The sequence below is a fragment of the Daphnia pulex genome, chromosome 4 (assembly GCF_021134715.1).
Source record: "Daphnia pulex isolate KAP4 chromosome 4, ASM2113471v1".
NCBI classification, from domain to species: domain Eukaryota; kingdom Metazoa; phylum Arthropoda; class Branchiopoda; order Diplostraca; family Daphniidae; genus Daphnia; species Daphnia pulex.
In genome coordinates, this window is record NC_060020.1 from 3,952,437 (window position 1) to 3,972,324 (window position 19,888).

General features: G+C 31.7%; 4 protein-coding genes and 1 long non-coding RNA gene across 10 annotated transcripts; 1 reads left to right on the forward strand and 4 right to left on the reverse strand.

The window, feature by feature from the left end:
* Window positions 1-153: 153 nt before the first annotated feature.
* On the forward strand, window positions 154-4,848 carry LOC124192967. The gene is made up of 14 exons (XM_046586580.1): window positions 154-526; window positions 592-968; window positions 1,029-1,131; window positions 1,203-1,364; window positions 1,437-1,590; window positions 1,677-1,863; window positions 1,953-2,093; window positions 2,327-2,413; window positions 2,476-2,584; window positions 2,681-2,860; window positions 2,931-3,221; window positions 3,284-3,524; window positions 3,585-4,240; window positions 4,327-4,848. The coding sequence occupies exons 1-14, from the start codon at window positions 410-412 to the stop codon at window positions 4,498-4,500; spliced, it is 2,979 nt and encodes a 992-aa protein (XP_046442536.1). The 5' UTR covers window positions 154-409; the 3' UTR covers window positions 4,501-4,848.
* Window positions 4,838-6,990, reverse strand: LOC124192977 (farnesyl pyrophosphate synthase-like). 5 transcript variants are annotated; one of them, XM_046586594.1, is made up of 7 exons: window positions 6,640-6,990; window positions 6,407-6,541; window positions 6,214-6,351; window positions 5,825-6,022; window positions 5,563-5,730; window positions 5,282-5,494; window positions 4,838-5,218 (listed from the first exon to the last, which is right to left on the reverse strand). In XM_046586594.1, exons 1-7 carry the CDS (start codon window positions 6,817-6,819, stop codon window positions 5,018-5,020), a joined length of 1,233 nt encoding a protein of 410 aa, XP_046442550.1. In that variant the 5' UTR covers window positions 6,820-6,990; the 3' UTR covers window positions 4,838-5,017. The 5 variants fall into 5 exon arrangements, with proteins under 5 accessions (XP_046442550.1, XP_046442551.1, XP_046442549.1 ...); XM_046586595.1 differs by having other exon boundaries at window positions 5,825-6,028; window positions 6,407-6,502; window positions 6,640-6,988; XM_046586593.1 differs by having other exon boundaries at window positions 5,825-6,028; window positions 6,640-6,988.
* Window positions 6,991-7,374: 384 nt separating this feature from the next.
* LOC124192992 (ribonuclease kappa-like) lies at window positions 7,375-8,323 on the reverse strand. The gene is made up of 3 exons (XM_046586614.1): window positions 8,162-8,323; window positions 7,924-8,043; window positions 7,375-7,626 (listed from the first exon to the last, which is right to left on the reverse strand). The coding sequence occupies exons 1-3, from the start codon at window positions 8,228-8,230 to the stop codon at window positions 7,525-7,527; spliced, it is 291 nt and encodes a 96-aa protein (XP_046442570.1). The 5' UTR covers window positions 8,231-8,323; the 3' UTR covers window positions 7,375-7,524.
* A 409-nt stretch (window positions 8,324-8,732) lies between these two features.
* Window positions 8,733-10,373, reverse strand: LOC124192987 (ras-related protein Rab-43-like). Of its 2 annotated transcripts, none has more exons than XM_046586606.1 (8): window positions 10,265-10,373; window positions 9,970-10,182; window positions 9,866-9,884; window positions 9,726-9,791; window positions 9,553-9,651; window positions 9,433-9,491; window positions 9,235-9,333; window positions 8,733-9,174 (listed from the first exon to the last, which is right to left on the reverse strand). In XM_046586606.1, exons 2-8 carry the CDS (start codon window positions 10,168-10,170, stop codon window positions 9,067-9,069), a joined length of 651 nt encoding a protein of 216 aa, XP_046442562.1. In that variant the 5' UTR covers window positions 10,171-10,182; window positions 10,265-10,373; the 3' UTR covers window positions 8,733-9,066. The 2 variants fall into 2 exon arrangements, with proteins under 2 accessions (XP_046442562.1, XP_046442563.1); XM_046586607.1 differs by having other exon boundaries at window positions 10,287-10,304.
* Window positions 10,374-16,298: 5,925 nt separating this feature from the next.
* LOC124192993 lies at window positions 16,299-19,278 on the reverse strand. Its single transcript, XR_006873953.1, has 2 exons — window positions 19,231-19,278; window positions 16,299-17,922 (listed from the first exon to the last, which is right to left on the reverse strand). It is a non-coding gene; the product is annotated as an uncharacterized LOC124192993 (long non-coding RNA).
* Window positions 19,279-19,888: the final 610 nt, after the last annotated feature.

Consider the following 19,888-nt stretch of genomic DNA (forward strand, 5'->3'; position numbering starts at 1 on the left):
TCAAATTTATATATCCAAAAATTAAGCAAATCAAAGCTATAAAATAAATTGAATAATTATTATTCAGTATTAAAAATTGTAACTGAATTTAAATTTTTAAAAATGTACTTTTTACACTTCTAAATACTAAGCGCTGCGCACCCTAGGCCTAGTAAAGTTAAAAGAATTTGGCATCGTCAGGTCTAGGCGTGGTCTAATCTTTAAACGTCATTTGATTGGTTTAAAATACGCATTTTGAAAACGACAAAAAAAGAGATAAAAAACTTTTGCTGCTTTTGTGCAGTAAAGTGAACTTAGGTCGAGTACGTAGGCAATTCGTGATATTTCCCGGGCAGTTGTAAACCGTTTTCTACATATTGCATGTTGAAAACACGTAGGATTGGGTTGTAAGAAAGCTAAGTGATCCATCATGCATCACATTTTCAATGTAGAAGACAATATTACTTTTAACGCGTTAGTTTGGTCAGAGTTAAAGAAACATGGAATCAAAGAGACTGGTAGATGGAGGAAACCAACAAGAAACAATGTATTTATCAATATTATATTGTGACACAGATTTCTTTTATAAAAATGATTTTTCTCTAATTTTAGGATCCACAGAAGAAAACTCTGTTTTGTCAGCCATTGGAATTGCTGGAGTGTGAACAAGTTCTTATCATGGTTGAATCAGAATTAGGAAATAGCTCAGATGGATCTAAACCAGTGTGTGCTAAAGGAGATATTTTAGTACAAGTTCCCACATTTGTTGTGCAATCTTGCCAAGCAATTTTGAAGGGTGTCCATACCGAAGGCTTGTTTAGGAAAGCTGGATCTGCTTGCAGGCAGCGTGAAATAAAGCGTCAGTTGGAGAGAAAAGAAGAGTTCAAATCCAGTCATGATGTAATAGATTTGGCCAACATTTTGAAGCAGTTCCTAAGAGAGCTTCCAGATCCATTGATTCCTTATCAACTGCATGATGTTTTACTCAAGTATGTTAAGTTACTTTTATAGCACTTGTAGAACCAATCAAATAACTTATTCTTTTGTAGATGTGTTCAGATGGAAAGCTTAGAAAAAGCTTCACAAATGCTTCACTTGACATGCTTGCTTATTCCACAGCAAGCTTTGGCTACACTATGCTACTTATTGCAGGTATGAAATGTTTTCAGTGTAAACTAAACAATAGATCTTGACTAAACTATTTTATTTTTATTTCTGAGTAGTTTTTTGAAGCTGTAGCTTCTAATTCATCAAAGAATCTTATGGATGCTAGCAATATTTCTATAGTGATGGCACCAACACTGATGCCAGTTAATATTACTGCTTCATCCCGAAACGATCGGCAAAATTGCAGTAAACTTCAGAACTCAGCTAAAGTCATTCAGGTAAACTTTTGGGAATTTGTAATAATTTAAAGGACCACATTTGGAAAACGACATCATTAATTCTTTATCTAGATGCTGATTGAAAATAGTAACAAACTCTGTGGAATTCCACATGCAATAGCCACCCGGCTAGTATCTATTTCTACCACTTCACTGATTGATCAAGATAGAGGACGACGTAATAGCCGTAGCAAAAGCCGCCATCGTCGTAGCAGTTCATTTAACAGTATGTTAACGCCTGATGACATGCAGTGGCGCAGGGCAAATTTACGGCCTATGCGCTTTTTCTTTATCTTTTTTCTGTTTGCTTAGGAGTTTTCGAAGGTTTGCGTAAGATTGTTGGAGTTAAAAGCGATTTCTCTGCATCCGTCGAACATCTTTCCGATTGCCGGTCAGAGTCAGCTGCCGATTTAGCTATTCCTTCCAGTCCTGTGATTCGCTCTACTTTTAAGCGGAAAGTGGATCTCGAAATCAATACAGGATTTTCCATTAAGAAGAAGTTAGTTTACCGTTTTACTAGAAAAGATAGACTAGAAGATAGATAGAAAACTATTCCTTATTCTATTTGATTTTTGTTTCACTCTTTAGAAAAGCTGCATTGGAAGGTCTTTCACAAGGAAAAGTGCTGTGTACTACTCCTCTCACTCCTCAAGGGAATCACCGTTATATAATTCAGACGGATAATCATCATTCATACTTCGCTTCACCTCGAATCGACTTGAACCCTAGGTTGAATATTTCCCACTAATTTTTTTTCACGATATTTGCTGAAATTGATGTTCCCAATTAGTCACAAAATTGCAATTATTACTCTAAACACGAAAATAGTAATAATCGATAAATAGTATTTTTGAGAGTTGAAGAATATATATATGAATAAGTCGATTGATGTAATTAGTTCTTCTCTTTTTCTTCAAAGTCACTTTACAATGTATAATTTGAATTTTTCAATTATATTTTAGTCCATCCGGCCCGACTTTAAATTTGGAAAATAATAGATCATCGGTCGGAGTTTTACGATTTTTTCACCGCAAGAAAATACCCGGAAGGTATTAATGTTTTTCCGAATTTATTTTTTTTCTGTTATTTAATAATGTACTTTAATTTGCAGAAATGAAGAACCTAATCCACCGAATCCTATTATAAAAACCCCTAAACTCACAAAGCGTCGATTGAGTTTGGGAAAGAAGAATTCAAAGAAACAACTTGTGGTAGAAAAGGTAATTCAAATTCTAAAACCAGCTTCCTATTTTCTTCACCCTATCTTTTGTTAGATTAATTATTATATTATTATTATTTTATTTTTTGAAATATAGAAGTGCGATATTGATGAAAAGGCATTACCCATCCCACCATCATACGATTCTGTGGAGGCTGCCGTGCAAGATTTAGAAAAAACACTTACTCCTTCACCAATCAGACACAATGAAGATGACGATTACGAGGTAATGCATCAACACTATGAAGAGTTGAAAATTCACGTCACATCATTAGAGGTAATGGTGTTCATCTCAATTTAGCATTACGTTCCACTCAAACTTTATTTTTGTGGTGATCCGTTTGAAGAAAGAGGTAGTAGAAAATAATTTGGAATCGCAGTGCCCAGATTCTGGAGCAGACGGGAAAAGAGGCCTTCATGTTTTAGAAGTACAGGATCAGTACGAGAGGACGTTAGAGGAATCTGAGAAGTTGTTGCTTGAACGTTCGGCATCGGATCAACTGGCTCGACAGCTTAGTCGGGGCCTGCGCTTAAGAAAAAGTGCGGAACAAAGAGTTATTCGTTCGCCCAGTGCTCGTAAAATCGGTGCAATCCGACGCCGATCCAGAGAATCTCCTCGGGCGAACTTAACAGATTCAGTAATGCATTTACAACAAGTAAATACTTAGAAGTTAAGCTTATATATATCTTCTGTTTTCAGAACGCATCTAGTTCCTCTCGACGTCTTACGCGGAGCCAGTCGATGTTGGCTATTCGACGAAATCCCAGTATTCTTGTACAGCAGATGATAACGCCTAAGCGCTTGATAGAGCCAATCCATCCAAGCACTCAGGAAGCCAAAATATCCCTCCGACGTGGCAAACCCAACACGATTCGAACAGGCCTTAGAGATCCTACACCCATGAGAGCCCAGTCGATAAGCCAAAACAAAAACAAAAAAAGTAACAAAGAATAAAATATTTTTAAAAAGTAGTACTAATATATTAAATTATGTCTTTAAGTGGCTGATGTTCCATTGGAAAACGAAACTCCTCGTATCAGCAGGTTACGTACAGTGCCTCGTCCTGACACATTAGCGATAGAAGGTCCGATGAATGTCCCGAAGCATGCCGTTAGCCGCAACAGCTCGGTTTTGAAATTAGCACATAATTTCACAATAGTTACACAAACTGAGACTACACCATCAAGCCTTCCCATGGTTTCCCCGATTTCTCTTGCCGATACGGCTCTCTTGACTACACCAGAAGGCTGCCAATGGTCCAGCGGGGATATTCTTAACCGCCATTTGGACCATTTAAAAATACCTTTGACTGGTCGACCTTCAGTTCAGAAAATCCGCTCTGAAAATATTGGCAAAGTGTCGGCCCATGTTAGAAAATTTGATCGTTTGGCATCTCCCACTCTTCCTGACGCACGCTGCGTTGCTATAAATGCACCCATTACCGCCAGCAATTCAACAGACGCGACGCCTTTGATTTTACATCGCATCAGATCTCCAAGGAAATGTTCAATCATTCAACGACAGCTTTCGGATCCTCAAGTTATTAAAGATCGTTCTACGCCCCCTAAAACTCCACAAATCTCGCCGCTTCGAGAAAGTCAGCGAGCAAATGCGCTACCACAGTCTTCCAAAGGCCATGAACGTTTTGACGTTAAGGTAAAATCTTTTTATAAATCAGCTTTACTTCCCGTGAATTTGTATTTTCCTAGAAGCCTTTACGTTAAAATTATATTTTGATTTAGATTAAAGCCCCGCTGCTGACCCCAAACCATGGAGCCCAAGGGACAACAACGCCTTTCGGACTGAAAATACGAGGCGCAGAGACGAAACACACTCGCATACAGAAGAAACCTTCTCCGCTTCGGGCTACTGCTCCACTGCTGCGTCGATCTCCGCGTTTTACTCCTTCAAACTGATTTTATTTTGCAGACTCGACGTTCACATGTCATGGACGCAACAGATCTTTTAATTAATTATTTAATAATAACGCGACTTCAGTGGTCATACAAGATCTCCATAACGATTTTTCCCCCTTTTGACTGATTATCAATTGGAACTAGACTCGCTTTTAGATCAGTTTGAAACGCATGAATGGTATGCTCTCTTCGCTGCGTCTCCCCATTGCCACTAAATTTCTAAAGCTCCGCTTATCTCATTACGTATGTTTCCGTATTTGATTCTCCCCAAGTTTTTTTTGTTCTCGTCCATTTTTAAAGCTCAATACTATTTCTATAACACAATAAAAGTTCAGAATTCATGATAAACTACCAGTATATTCTGTCGCGCTAAGTAATAAATTTGGCTTCATTGACTACGACGATTTGTCAGAATTTAACAAGCCAAACGGCTGTCATTCTAATGTCGATGTCTCGTAACGCGTTCGGAAAGCGCAGTGCACCAATTGACGTTAATCAAGATACCGTATTACGTCCTTCAATTTAATCTCTTGTAAATCTTCTCCATAAATCCTTGGAATACGGACGTAGGAAGTTGTTGCTTGATTCCTTCTATCATTTGAGTTAACTGCTTATAACTATTTTCTTCATATTCAATGTATAACTTCGGGATGCCCAATTGTTGATATAACGACTTCACCAGCTTCACGGATGAAGGATCTTTTGAGGCATAGTGCGTCTTGAATATTACAAGAATTAATAAATTTGTAGAAATTAAGAAAAACTTAGAAATTGCACCCACTTCAATCAACTGTCGCTGAGCTGAATCACACAAAGGTAGAGCTGTTACAATTAGCCATGAGCATTTTCCATCTTCAATATCGGTGCCGATTTTACCCGTTACTTCAGGATCACCAAAACAGTCCAAATAATCGTCCTGTACTTGAAAGAATCGCCCCATGGGTAATAGAATATCTTCCGCTTGCTTAAAAAGACGTTCATCCTGGATTCCCGACTAGAAACAGGTAGGGAAATTACTAACTTGCACTGAGAAGATTTCTAATTAAACCAAAATATTCTTACCAAACGCATAGCAATGGCTACAGGTAAGTAGAAGGAGTAATATGCGGTTTTATACTTTACTATAGCATCGTATGTTTTCATTGTAAATTTGCTTAGATCAGGAGATTGGTTTGGATCTGGAGTTGAGTGCAAATCCATAGCTTGGCCAAGAGATGTCCTCATTGTAACCTATACAAGAATAAAGATATGGGGGACAAGATACAAATTACAGGCTAAACCAGGTAGATTGCTATCAAAGATTCAAAGGTCATGTTCCACTTACGTCATGGAACAGTTCCAATATAGGAAGATAGTAATGCCGGTCTTTACAATATGACGAAAGTATCTGATATATTAGGCTTTCCAACAGTATAGAATCATTGAAAGCCTTAACACCTAGATTGTTCGTACGATACCAACAAGGTTTCATTCTTCGCGTGAGAGAATCATCCATGATATCATCTGCGACAAGGAAGAATGCCTGCAACTTAATACCAGAAAAAAAGAAATACATATAATCTCTATGTAATAAAACTAATACTGGTTTAATGTGGATTGTTTTTTGTAATGACAGTAATATGAATTACTGTAAAATTGGGATAAGATTTGAATATTCCTGGGTTGATCAGCAGAAACAAAATAAACACTGAATACTTAACTGTAATCACATACCATTTCAACAGCCCAACCAAGTGCTATTGCTATTTCTATGTCTTGATCTGAAATTTGGTCATTTTTGAAAATCATGAAGCTTTCCACAACAGCCAGACCACGATTCATTTTCCCCCCTTTCAAATTATATTCGACAATCTATGCAATACAAGAGTTATTAAAATGAATATGTATTTTGTAAGTCAAAACAAACCTTTTCAATCCATTGTTGCATCGATGGCAATTCACTTAAGGTTGATGAGCTCTTCAAACATCTCAAAATTTCTGGGAAGAATTTGTGAAACTGATCCTTAATTTTGCACGAAGAAGTCATGACTAGTAGATTGTTCTTGTTGTTAATATTATTTATCAGGACAATGATTTTCTTAAAATTTCAGTAACAGATGGGAGATGGATTAAGCTATCCCATCCCAAAACTGTACTTACCAATCGTTCCGTAATCTCTTGTTCGTTGCTTGAGGGACGACGGAGAACTGAACTAGATTTAGACGAGTGAAACTTTCTTAAGAGTTTTGGGGTGCTAGTTATTAACTGGTTTGAACGAAGCATCCGGTTTTGACACATGGCTCCAGTCCTTACAAGTATGTAAAATCTGATGTTAATCATATTAACCAAGTGATAAATTGTTAGTGTGAAGAAGAAACTTAATAGTTAACACAAATTAGGAAAAATCAGGGTATTGAAAAAGTAATTGAACTATGTCTAGACAATTTTCTTTATTCAAACGAAGTCGACAAACAAAAGCAGTCGACAGAGATCGCGCGCTATCTGCTTTGACTGCATATATACTTGAATGCCTACCAGAATGTAGGGCAATAGGCTGCAACTTAAGAATCCAAACACCAGAGGTCATTGTTTTTACGACATGTGATTTACGAGGTTCGAAAAAGAGTAGACCCACCTTAATTGAAAAAATTGCAATTGCAAACTGCAACAGTAATTATTATACGTATATCATGTTCAGAATAAGTTCAGATTTCAAATGAAGAAAGTGCCAAGTTTTTTGGTTAAGATTAAGCGCCAAATACCCCTGTTTCTGATTTAAAAAAAAACTAAATTGATCGATATTACACAACGAACAAGGGATTTAACCGAAATACCATGTATGGCGTTGGCGTAGTGTGTGTTTTCACAAACATATGAAAAGGACAATCTGTATAATTCTGGCCCAAAGAATAAGTCTATTAATTGACGGACATTATATATTTACACAGGAATGTTAAATGACAATGATCTACAACACTTAGGCTATAATAAAATGGTAAATCCCGCGCGGCCAGTAGCTTCCTCAAGAAATGGGTTAACCATAATTTAAACTTGATAAGAAACGCGATTGTTTAGCCAAAATTGGTGAACAGAGACACACAACGTAACTAAGTAAATGAGTGCAGCTATCCAACAGTTGTATGCATTCTGAAATGAAAAGAAATTTTGACTTATTAGTAACCTTTCAAACATCAGTTAAATAAATTTTATTCTAATAATTCTACAACAAATTTTTTTTTAATGTAGTGCCAGTAACACATTTTCTTATGAAAGTTGTCCACAGTCTAAATTGCATTTTGTGAAGTAATCAACACGAGAAATATAATATTGTTTTTTAGAAAATTTGCTGGTGATGGTCTTACTAGAGCTAATTAGTTATCATGAAATTGTATTTAAGTTCATTCATGTTTTTAGAATTAATTCTTAGAGCTATGTTTTAAATACTTGTTCATAGCTGGCATTAACATCTTTGTAAAATGTATCCAGATCACTGTAATGCTCTTCAAGTGTCAAGTCTTCAGCTAGGGCCACACTGTGGGTGTAAAAGAATACACCCATCAGCACCTATAGTTAGTGAGATACAAATTTAGTAAAGGATATGATGGAAAATTCGTGAATGAAGATTTTCACGATGATAAACAGGTGTAATGATTATATGAAAAATACGAGCGAAATTTCTTACCAATTGAACGATTCCCCACACGCTCACAATTGTGCAACACAGAGAACACTTTGGGCCGCAGAATGGCATTTTTCTTGTAATGAAACTGAAAGACAAAATCAACAGACAGACCGTAGCTGGTTGACGTTAAAGATGGAGTAATTTCAGCTGTCATGTGATTTTGTCGACTGCTCGTGAATAGTGCCCAAAACTTGCAGTTGCATTATTCTTCAAAATTATTGGAGTTCAAACCGGTTTCAAATAGCTGAAAATGCAAGCTAAATCTTGAAAGTTGAAACAAACATGGATTCAAACTATATAAATATATATATATACTGTTTACATACAAACTTTGTTAGCGTCATACTACCATTAAAATCTATTTTTAAAGAAAACTAGTGCATGGAAAAATAATGCGAACCTTAACATAGAATAGAAGGCGGTAGAAAGAAATCAGCAGTTTCTTGTATATTTTCTTCTTCGGATTAGAGACCAATGTAGACAATTTTTTAAAGATTGTATTACAGACTTAACTACAGTTTGCGAGAAGTCTAAGCGAGTTAAATCTAATAATGCCAATCAAAATCGTAAGTTGCAGGGTAAAACTGTTTTATTCAGATGCATTTTCACAGGTTATATATCAACCACTAGGCCTTGTATGGGATGAGAATCAAGCTTTTACCAAAATATAAGAGCTTTGTTACTTAATACTCTAGTCTCTAACACACGAAAATAATTATTATATTTATATGCATATAAATATACGTGAAACATTTCAAAAATTACTTCAAAATCATTTTAAAACTTTCAACAACTATAAATGAGAGTCGTTTTCATAATGAGATTTTAACAATAGAAGGCAGCTTGAAATTACTTAATGGTAATAACAAATTTAAGGTTCAGTGTTAATAGCAGATTGGGAGATTTTAAATTGAACAAGCTGAGCATTGCTTGGATTTCAATATTCTGGTGGTATTTAAATTGAAAACTTCTTGCTGTTCAGCGTCATGTATTCCTAATCCGCACTGGTTACGCTGTAGATAAAGGCTTACAAAACGTTACGAGCGATTTCAAAGTTATTTCTTTAGAAATACCTTTAATTCTGTTGCTAGCTCAACAAATGCTTGTTCAACATTTGTATTATCCTTAGCTGATGTTTCTAACACGAGAACTATCTCCGGGATAAGTTCCGCCTAAAAAAATCTCAGTATAGTTAACAAATTTATTCTGTACTTAATGTAAATAGTTATTTGCAAATATTCATCTAAATCAATATAATTCGATATAATTACCATGGCAAGGGCTTCAACTTGTTCAACTTCACGTAGTGTATCCATGTCACATTTGTTTCCTTAATAAAAATAGAAAATAATAATGCTGGTAATAGTATAAATTTTAAAAAATTTACTTACCAATCAAAATCCAGGAAATGTTATTAGCTGTAAACCTCCGTATTTCTTCCATCCATTTTTGTAAACTTAAAAATGATGATCTTTTAGTGATATCATATACTGAAAATATTAACATGTATAGTGATGTAACAAATACTTAAGTTTCCACTTCATTATATTTTAATATTTACTACCTAAAAGGACACCATTTGCAGATCTGTAATAGCTTTGAGTAATGGTTCTAAATCTTTCCTGTCCAGCTATACAACCATATTGAATAGAGTAGTAAATCGTTAAAAAAGGGTAAATTTTTTCCATATTTCAAACTTTCTACCTGTATCCCATATTTGTAACTATGGGTGACAAAAATTGCCCAAAAAATTAAAATCAGATGTTAATTATGGTAATAATTAAAAGCTTGATAAAAATATTACATACTTTAACCTGTTTCCCTTCAATGACAACTGTTTTCATTGCAAAATCCACCCCGATCGTATTAGTATACCGTTCTGTAAAAACTCCCGATTTGAATCTTTGAACAAGGGAAGTCTTTCCAATTCCACAATCGCCAATTACGACAATTTTAAAAAGAAAGTCAAAAGACTCTTCACTAGCGGTATTACTGGGCAGCCTAGACATTTCACTTGTATCCTACAAATATGGTTATTTATGAAGGGTGAAAACCAAATTGATGAATATATATGAAGGTATCAAAACAAAATATATACTATACTTAGTGAAAACAGTGTCATTACTGTGGACTGATTTCGCCTAGCTAACCTTTTCTTTATATAAACAAACACAAGAACTTCAATCCAAAAACTTCAATGTTGTTTTTAAATTATCCCGAAAGATGGATTCAACTATTAGTTTTAATATTTGATAAAAGATGGCAGCTAAAGATCCTTCATTTAATTTCGTGAAAGATGAAGTGACGCAACTAAATAATGTCAGATGCAAAACTGCAATTGGGTTTTTATTAATTGCACTATTTAGTAACCAATGCATGCACATGCACATACTAAATCAAGGGTAGCCCATTTTATCTTGGCTAAGTCACGTGCACAGCCTTTTTAACAAGCGATCCGGGACTCAACCGGTCCGAAATACCCCCTTTTTCCGGAGGTAGTTTTCGGACGTAGTCGGGATTTTAAAAATCGCTCGCGATCCTGGCGGATGACAGCCAAAGCATACGAGTTCTTTGCATCTCGGGCTTCAAAATACTGGTCGCAAGACTATAAAAGAGGGCCTTTCAGCTTGTCCTTCGGTTTAAAGTGAAGGCCAAGAACGTGCTGTTTCGGCTATCATCCGCCAGGATCGTGAGTGAGAGTTGATAAAAATGGCGACTAGGCTGGGTGGGAAAATGGCCAAATGAGCCCTTTACTAGGTTATATAGTAATAACTCGGCCAATCTAATCCGGAATGTAAATTCCTTTTGGATTTGTATTGAGGGATGGCCGAGCAAATTTTTCTAAGAATTATTTAAATATGTTCGTCTTTTCCCAAAAAGCGATACCAAAGAACCCCCCAAATTGTCAAAATTTGAAAAAACCCAAACTTCAATATAAAATATCTCCTGAACGGCAGAGGATATTTGAATTCTGAAAACACAGGCGAATCTGGAGTAGAAAACTGGATAAGCCTGAAATTTTTCATATTTTTAGGACCTATAGCGGAATGGAAAAAAATGGGGGGTCCATGAATTTGGTGCGCTTGAGTGGTGGATTGCTTGTTAAATAAACAAACTATAGATCTAATTTTGCGATTTCCCTCTGTATTGAGTAAAATGGAATGACAATATTTTAATAGAAGAATTTCTTTCCTGCACAGAATTCTTCGGATTCAATTATCGGCAAATATACTGCTTATAATTAAAGCTTACTGCTTAAAATTTCAGAAAACAATTTTTTGCATGATGCTATTCTAAACATTGTACAAGAAATATACAATTTCCCTATTTTCAAAAAAATATTCTGTGTTGAATTTTTTTTTTAAACTGCGAAACACAGCTTTTGAATCTAATTTCGAAAATTCTTATATGATGAAATTGTTTAACCAATTTTGAAATCAATTTTAGCCACCCTTGTGACATACTTTTGATTGACGATAACTTATTTTTGATAACCCCCTTTTTGGCCCAATTTGACTATACTATTGATTTAGAAATGTATTTTGCGCGATGCAATTCTATTACATGAAATTTTTTAACTTTCTCAGGAAATAACTTGGAGATGATTTTTTGCGTGAAACTATTTTACGACTTGAAAAGTATAGTACCATTCTAAATGGAATATAAAATTCGTCTATTTTAAATTTTGATTCGTAACTTGAACATTTTATACCTCGAATTGTGAAATCTTACTGTATTAACACTTTGCATGCTCTTTGTGGTAATTTTAGAAAAAATGTATTGTGCGCGATGCAATTCTATGACTGATACTGATGAATTTTGTAACCTATTGTATGGAATAATTTTTAGACCGTGATTTTTTGCGTGAAACACTTCTACGACGTAAAAATAGCATTGTACAAGTAATAGAAAATTTATTTATTCTAAATTTTTGAAATCAATTTTGAAATTTTATTTTGGTAACCCTTGTGATAAAGTTTGTTTGAAAAATGTATTTGCTCGATGCAATTCTATGACTTGAAATTTTGTAACCTATTGTATGGAATAATTTTTAGACCGTGATTTTTTGCGTAAAACTCTTCTACGTCTCTTCTGGATAATTGATTTATTTATCATTTTTGAATGTCCGTTGAAAATTTTTGAAATCAATTTTGCAATTTTATTTTGGCAACCTTATGTGATAAACTTGTGTTTGATAAATACGCATGTGATGCAATCCTATGACTGGAAAATTTGTAACCAATTGTATGGAATAATTTTAAGACCGTGATTTTTTGCGTGAAACTGTTCTAAGTCTAAGACTTAAAAACTAATGGCATTGTACAAGTCATGGAAAGTTTATTTGTTTTAAATTTTTGAAATCAATTTTGAAATTTTATTTTGGTAACCCTATGTGATAAAGTTTGTTTGAAAAATGTACTTTGCGCGATGCAATTCTATGACTTGAAATTTTGTAACCTATTGTATGGAATAATTTTTAGACCGTGATTTTTTGCGTAAACCTTTTCTACGGCCCTTCTGAATAATTGATTTATTTATAATTTTTGAATGTCCGTTGAAAAATTTTGAAATCAATGTTGAAATTTTATTTTTGCATCCCTATGTGATAAACTTTTGCTTGACAAATACACATGCGATACCATTCTATGACTTGAAAATTTGTAACCAATTGTATGGAATAATTTTTAGACCGTGATATTTTGCGTGAAACTCTTCTACGACTTAAAAACTAATAGCATTGTACAAGTCATGGAAAGTTTATTTGCTTTAAATTTTTGAAATCAATTTTGAAATTTTATTTTGGTAACCCTATGTCATAAAGTTTGTTTGAAAAATGTACTTTGCGCGATGCAATTCTATGACTTGAAATTTTGTAACCTATTGTATGGAATAATTTTTAGACCGTGATATTTTGCGTGAAACTCTTCTACGACTTAAAAACTAATAGCATTGTACAAGTCATGGAAAGTTTATTTGCTTTAAATTTTGAAATCAATTTTGAAATTTTATTTTGGTAACCCTATGTCATAAAGTTTGTTTGAAAAATGTACTTTGCGCGATGCAATTCTATGACTTGAAATTTTGTAACCTATTGTATGGAATAATTTTTAGACCGTGATTTTTTGTGTAAAACTCTTCTACGATTTAAAAACTAAAAGCATTGTAGAAGTCTTGGAAAATTGATTTATTTATAATTTTTGAATGTCCGTTGAAAATTTTTGAAATCAATTTCGAAATTTTATTTTTGCAACCCTATGTGATAAACTTTTGTTTGCAAAATACACATGCGATGCAATTCTATGACTTGAAAATTTGTTACCAATTGTATGGAATAATTTTTAGACCATGATTTTTTGCGTGAAACTCTTCTAAGACTTAAAAACTTATAGCATTGTACAAGTCATGGAAAAGTTATTTGTTTTAAATGTTTGAAATCAATTTTGAAATTTTATTTTGGTAACCCTATGTGATAAAATTTGTTTGAAAATGTACTTTGCGCGATGCAATTCTATGACTTGAAATTTTGTAACCTATTGTATGGAATAATTTTTAGATTGTGATTTTTTGCGTTAATTTCTTCTACGATTTAAAAACTAATAGCATTGTACAAGTCATGGATAATTGATTTATTTATAATTTTTGAATGTCCGTTGAAACTTTTTGAAATAAATTTAGAAATTTTATGTTGGCAACCCTATGTGATAAACTTTTGTTTGAAAAATATATGCGATGCAATTCTATGACTTGAAAATTTGTAACCAATTGTATGGAATAATTTTTAGACCGTGATTTTTTTGCATGAAACTATTCTTGGCTACGACTTAAAAACTAATAGCATTGTACGTACGAGTCATAGAGAATTTATTTGTTTAATATTCTGTGTTTTTATTTGTATTTTAAGGGTTAAAATCAATTTTGAAATCTTATTTTGGTAACCCTTTGTGTTGAACTTTTCTTTGAAAAATGAATTTCGCGCAATGCAATTCTATGACTTGAAATTTTGCAACCTACTGTAGGGAATAATTTGTGATCCTGTGTGATGCTATTCTACGACTTAAAAACGAATAACATTGTACAGCAAAGCGACCACAATTCAGTCATTTTAAATTTTTATTGTGTGCTGGGATTTTGAAATTAAATTATTTTTGCGTGAAACTATTCTACGACTTAAAAACTAACATCATTGTACAAGTCAAAGAACATTTATTTTTTCAAATTTTTTATTGTCATTTTTGTCAACCTTTGTAATGTATACGTTTGATTGAAGATGTATTTTGCGCAATACAATTCTATGACTTGAAATTTTGTTACCTATATTGCAGAAAATATTTTTAAAGAACAATTTTTTACGTAATGTTATTCCAAGACTTGAAAACTAATAAAACGCGAATTCATGATTTTGTATATTTTTAACTAAATTTTTATATCTATAACTTTGATAATCCACTGTTTCAAACTTTTGTATGAAAAATGTATTTTTTGTGCTGCAATTCTATGACTTGAAATTTTGTAACCCAATGTGAGGAATAATTTCAAAGGAAAATTTTTATCTTGAGATGATATTGTTCTACTTAAAAACTAATAAATAAAAGTACAACTCATTTACTGATATGTTCAAGATTTTATAAATGAATTTTGAAATCTAATTTTGATAACCCTTTTGTTTATTGAGAAATGTATTTTGCGCGATGCAATTCTATTACTTGAAATTTTGTAACCTTCTCAGGAAAAAACTTTGAGATGGTTTTTTGCGAACATTTTTAGTTTGTATCGAAATTATAGGAAATAACTTTCAGAGTGTGATTTTTGCGCTATTCTACGAATGAATGCAAAAAATTACACAATGAACAAAAAAATTTAAAACATTTCAATAAATTGATGGGTGTCAGACATTTTAGAAATCAATATTGAAATCTTATTTTGAAAGTCATCCTTGATAAACTATTGCTTAAAATGTTTCTTGCGCCATGATATTCTATGACTGGAAATTTTGTAACCTTAAAGAAACATTGTTTGGTCTAATATAACTCATTTGAGTCATTCCTGATTAAATCGTGTCATTTTAAAATTAGAATTTTTTTTATTTTTTTATGTGGTGAAAATTTTAGAGCTCAATTTCGAAATATATTTTTGGAAACCATTTTTGATAAATTATTGCTTTAAAATGTATATTGCGCGATGCAATTCTATGACTTGAAATTTTGCAACCTTAAAGGAACATTGTTAATTCTAATATTCATTCACTCATTTGAGTCTTTCTTGATTAAATTGTGCCCTTTTACAATACAATCAGTTTTGAAATTTTGTTTTGGTAACCAATGTGATAAAGTTTGTTTGAAAAATGTATTTTGCGCGATGGAATTCTATGACTTGAAATTTTGTAACCTTTTTAAAGGAACATTGTTTGGTCTAATGTCACTCAATTTATTCATTCTTGATTGAAATATTTATTTTTATCCTATTATTGCAAAAATTCACAAATAGAAAATGACTTGATTCTTCAAAGAAAGTTGCTTGAGTTTTAGATTTTCTGGATTATGTATAACAAATAATATTTTTATCCCATCGTATTGAATGCTGTGATTTTCATTTTTACATGTTAAAAAACAGGAGATTTTTTATTGACAGATATTCAAAAAAATTTAAACTCATTAAATATGGAATTACTTTCAAAATATAATCAACCTAAAAAGGTGCATAATTAATACCGAAACTACATTTTGAAAAATAATTTGTGCGATGCAATTCTATGACTTGAAAGCTACGTTGCAACGGAATGAACGTTTTGCAATTTCAAATGCATCGCAAATATAATAGCCAGCTTATTAATTTTGTCTAACTTTTTTTATTGTACAGTTTTTGACGAAAACATTATCTAAATTGAAATCTGTATCTGAAAGGATTATTTTGTAATGAACTGTAACCTATATTTATGTATTTTTTTTAACTATATTGTTTGAAATTCGTATTTAAAAAGTGTTTGAGCAAATTGGAACTTGGCAACGGGGATGACTAAAATATTGCGACATATTGACGTAGAAATCTTATAATTTTCTTGATTAAAAATATAATTACTGGAATTATTAACTTTTGTCAATTTTTGAATTGTGATAAGAGCAATTTAAAGGAAGAACTATTTCAAATTTAGAATAATTTATTTCAGCACTTTTCTAAAATATTTGTGTATCCAACTACCAACAGAAATACGCTTTGCATAGTTTAAAATATTTTTTACTTCGTGGAAACTTTGAAATTGAACGTCGTGAAATTGTTGCGTTCAAATCATTTGCAGGAAAATAATATTTTCGGACTTTAAAAAAATAAATTAAAAACATGTTATTGAAAATATGTAGAAATGTTAAGATCCACACAAAAAAAGCTTCTTTTCATTATTACCTTCTATCTTAAAATAGCTCCGTTTGTTAACATTTTGGATGTTTGAAAAATTTAGAGGTTAAAACTAACATGTAAATAACTAACATTTGAACTAACCTAGATTGCATGTAGTTTTTCGTAACAAAAATGCGTCAATTTTCTATTAACAAACAAAAAATGATGCTTTGAAAATGCCCAACGAATTAAATTATTTCTGTACTTTTCGAAGAATTTTTTAAAAGTAATGAATTTTCAGTTAATACATTTGAACAACGGATAAATTTTTTGTTTGAAAAAATGATACATATTTTCATACTCATAAAATTTTGATAAAACTGGGGTCTTTTTGGAATTTTTTTCCTTAAATTCTATGTACAATTTGAAACTGACAATTTATTTGAAACATGCTTTGACGAAAATAAAAAAATAAGTTAAAAAAGAAATCAATATGGAAACAAATTTGAAAGTAAACTCAAAAATCAAAATAAGTTAAAAAGTAAAAACTAAAATGCAATTTTGTAAAACCAATTCAAGATTTTAAACAAAATAGTCTTTATAAATTGGAAATTTAAAAACGAATTAGAAATCGGTTAGAACATTTTTACGAAGAATAAACTGAATTCAAAAATAAAAAACATTTTAAAATTGAATTTGAACTTATCTCCACCCCACCCCCAGCCAACAGAAGCAATCTGTATCTAGCTAACAGCATTGTGGATTGCGGAAAATTTAATGTTATCCCGCAACATACAACCAATACATACAGCAGGGGTGTTTTTATTGACCATAACTGAAGTATGTGGAATGATTTTTTTTCATTTTATTTTTAAAATGGTTTTGATTTTTTATTTTAATTTCAAATTTTGTTCTAATATTGGTTTTTCAACATAATTTTTAATTTATAAAGCATGTCTCAAATAGATTTTTTATTTCAAATTATAAATCGATTTTCTTAAAAAAATTCAAAAAAAGTGATCGTTTGGTACCCCAAATAAAACCCATCATAAAACTAATACACATTTTAACAATTCATGTAATTAACAATTCATGTTCAAAAAATTAAGAAAAACAGCATAGAAGAGTTATCTTAATTTAAGTAACGATTTTTAAAAATCGAAACTACAAATTTTTTCTAGGTATGAAAAAATGACTTTTGAATAAATTTTGGAAGGGAACTTCTATTTTTAAAATAATGGTGATCACGATACATTTTATAACTTTTCAAAATAAGGTTAACCAAGAATCTTTTGATGCAAGGAAGTTTCCCAAACATTGTTACCAATGTTATAATAAAATGAAAATTTTCTTATAGTAAAATTTCATAATATTATAATGGCAAAAAGCTGGAAGAACTTCTTGGGAGTATCTCATCCATTCAGGAACACCTAAAAAAATGTTGTCGTTAATCACACGTAAAAACATTGGATTTATTATTTTTCAATAATTTGTATTAAATTACGGTATTGTTTTTAATATTTTGCCTTTCTAACAGTACCAAAAATTTCTAAAAAATCTAGTTTTTAATTTGACAAATTCAGTCATCCTAGAATTCAATACTTAAATCATTTAGTTTTGAATCTACATTTTTCTTTATAATATATAGAATTTACTTTCAGATTCTTCCGCACTTCTACACCAGTGCATCTTAACGATTAAGCTATTTAAATAAATAGCAAATTTGTGATTCTCATTTTATATTCGAAGAACTTAAGCTAAATTTCAATATTTTAGAAATAATCTCAAATTTAAAATTGCATCTTATTGTTGACAATTTGAATTTTTTTTCTAATTCTGTTAGAAAAACCAAATAAACTACCATCCATTCAACCTTCTTTATGATCACATAAAAATTGTATCCTGTTTATTTTAATAACGAATTTAAATCTTTAACTCTATAGGAATTCACGAGAAAACATAAAACTATAAGAATTTCATAACTTTAAAAAGCTTTGAAAGAAACTATCAGGTGATTTAAATTTTTAAATTTTAACTCGAAATTCTTTAAAAGTTTTGAAGAAAGTACAGAAGAACAGGTGAACTACAGTAGGGAGAATAATTCAACTCGGAGACTAGAGAAATCTCCATAAGCCGCCAGGCAACTAGTTCTTCAGGTTCGTATACAAAATGTTTTCCTCATTTGTGTAGGACTGACAACGCCGGACATATACCTACTCTATTTTTTGGAATATCACCCTAATTTCTACATTTTTTAGTAATATTTAAATTACAAACAAACAAATTTTCATGTACAATAGATAAAGAAATTTTTTTCATAAATTGTAGTTTCTTTTTTTAACACTAGAGGCGCTGACAGCAGTGAAAAAATTATTATTACTGGCGGTAATAATAATTTTTCGTCTGCTATTTCTTGTCAATATAGTTAGTGTTATTTTTTTTAATTTTAAAAATCTGATTGATTTGACATTATTAAAATAAAAAAAATAATTATATAAAAATTTTGAATAACCTTCCTCTGATTAAAATTTTTTAGGCATAAATTGACTGTTCATTTTCATTATTGCCTTGATTGTTTGTCTGTGGTTCTGTGTCATTAAAATGTCATTCATTTTTTAAATGAAGTAATTCAAATAAATCTTACGCATAAATGCAGTAAAAATAATTTTCTCTAGTTAGCACACAGTTAACAAAATCTCTAGGAAGAATAAATAATAATTTAAAAAAACGTTTCTTACTAGAAATTCTTGAAGTAAAAAACGCCAAATCACCTCACCGCCATTTAACGTTTAATGGGACACTTCAGACTACAAAGAAGGACTACTACGTTGTCAATGTAAAAACTATTTAAAAAAAATTTTATATTTATTCTTATCGTTTTACTAATCCAAGTATATTTATTAAAGATTGGAGATTAAACTACAAAAATTAGCAAGTTCTAAATATTTTTAAAAATTCGTTCAATTAGTTACATTGGTAAAATCATGGGAGTAATTCAAATAGATTTTATGTTGTATATTAATACAATTCGTAATTTTCATTTCATGAGCATTGAAGTGCGAAACATATGGTTACTTTCATAGAAATACAAATATGGTAGCGTACTTTCCATGTGGCAGCGGGAACCAACTTTATCTAGTTAGATTCCAGCTTTCTGAAATAAAATATTTTAAACGTGATTAAGAACAGGTACAATACGCAACCTATAAAGATTTCAATGACAATTACTTCGCAAACATTTCTGAAATGAATAAATGAAATTTTTTTTTTTTTTTTTTAGATTTTTAGATACGGCGATGTACAAATCTATGAGCGGCACAGTTCTCTTATATTTAATGTAATAGAGAATCAATTTCCCAGAAATCTTGTAGGTCATGTGATTGCTGTTGCTCTATG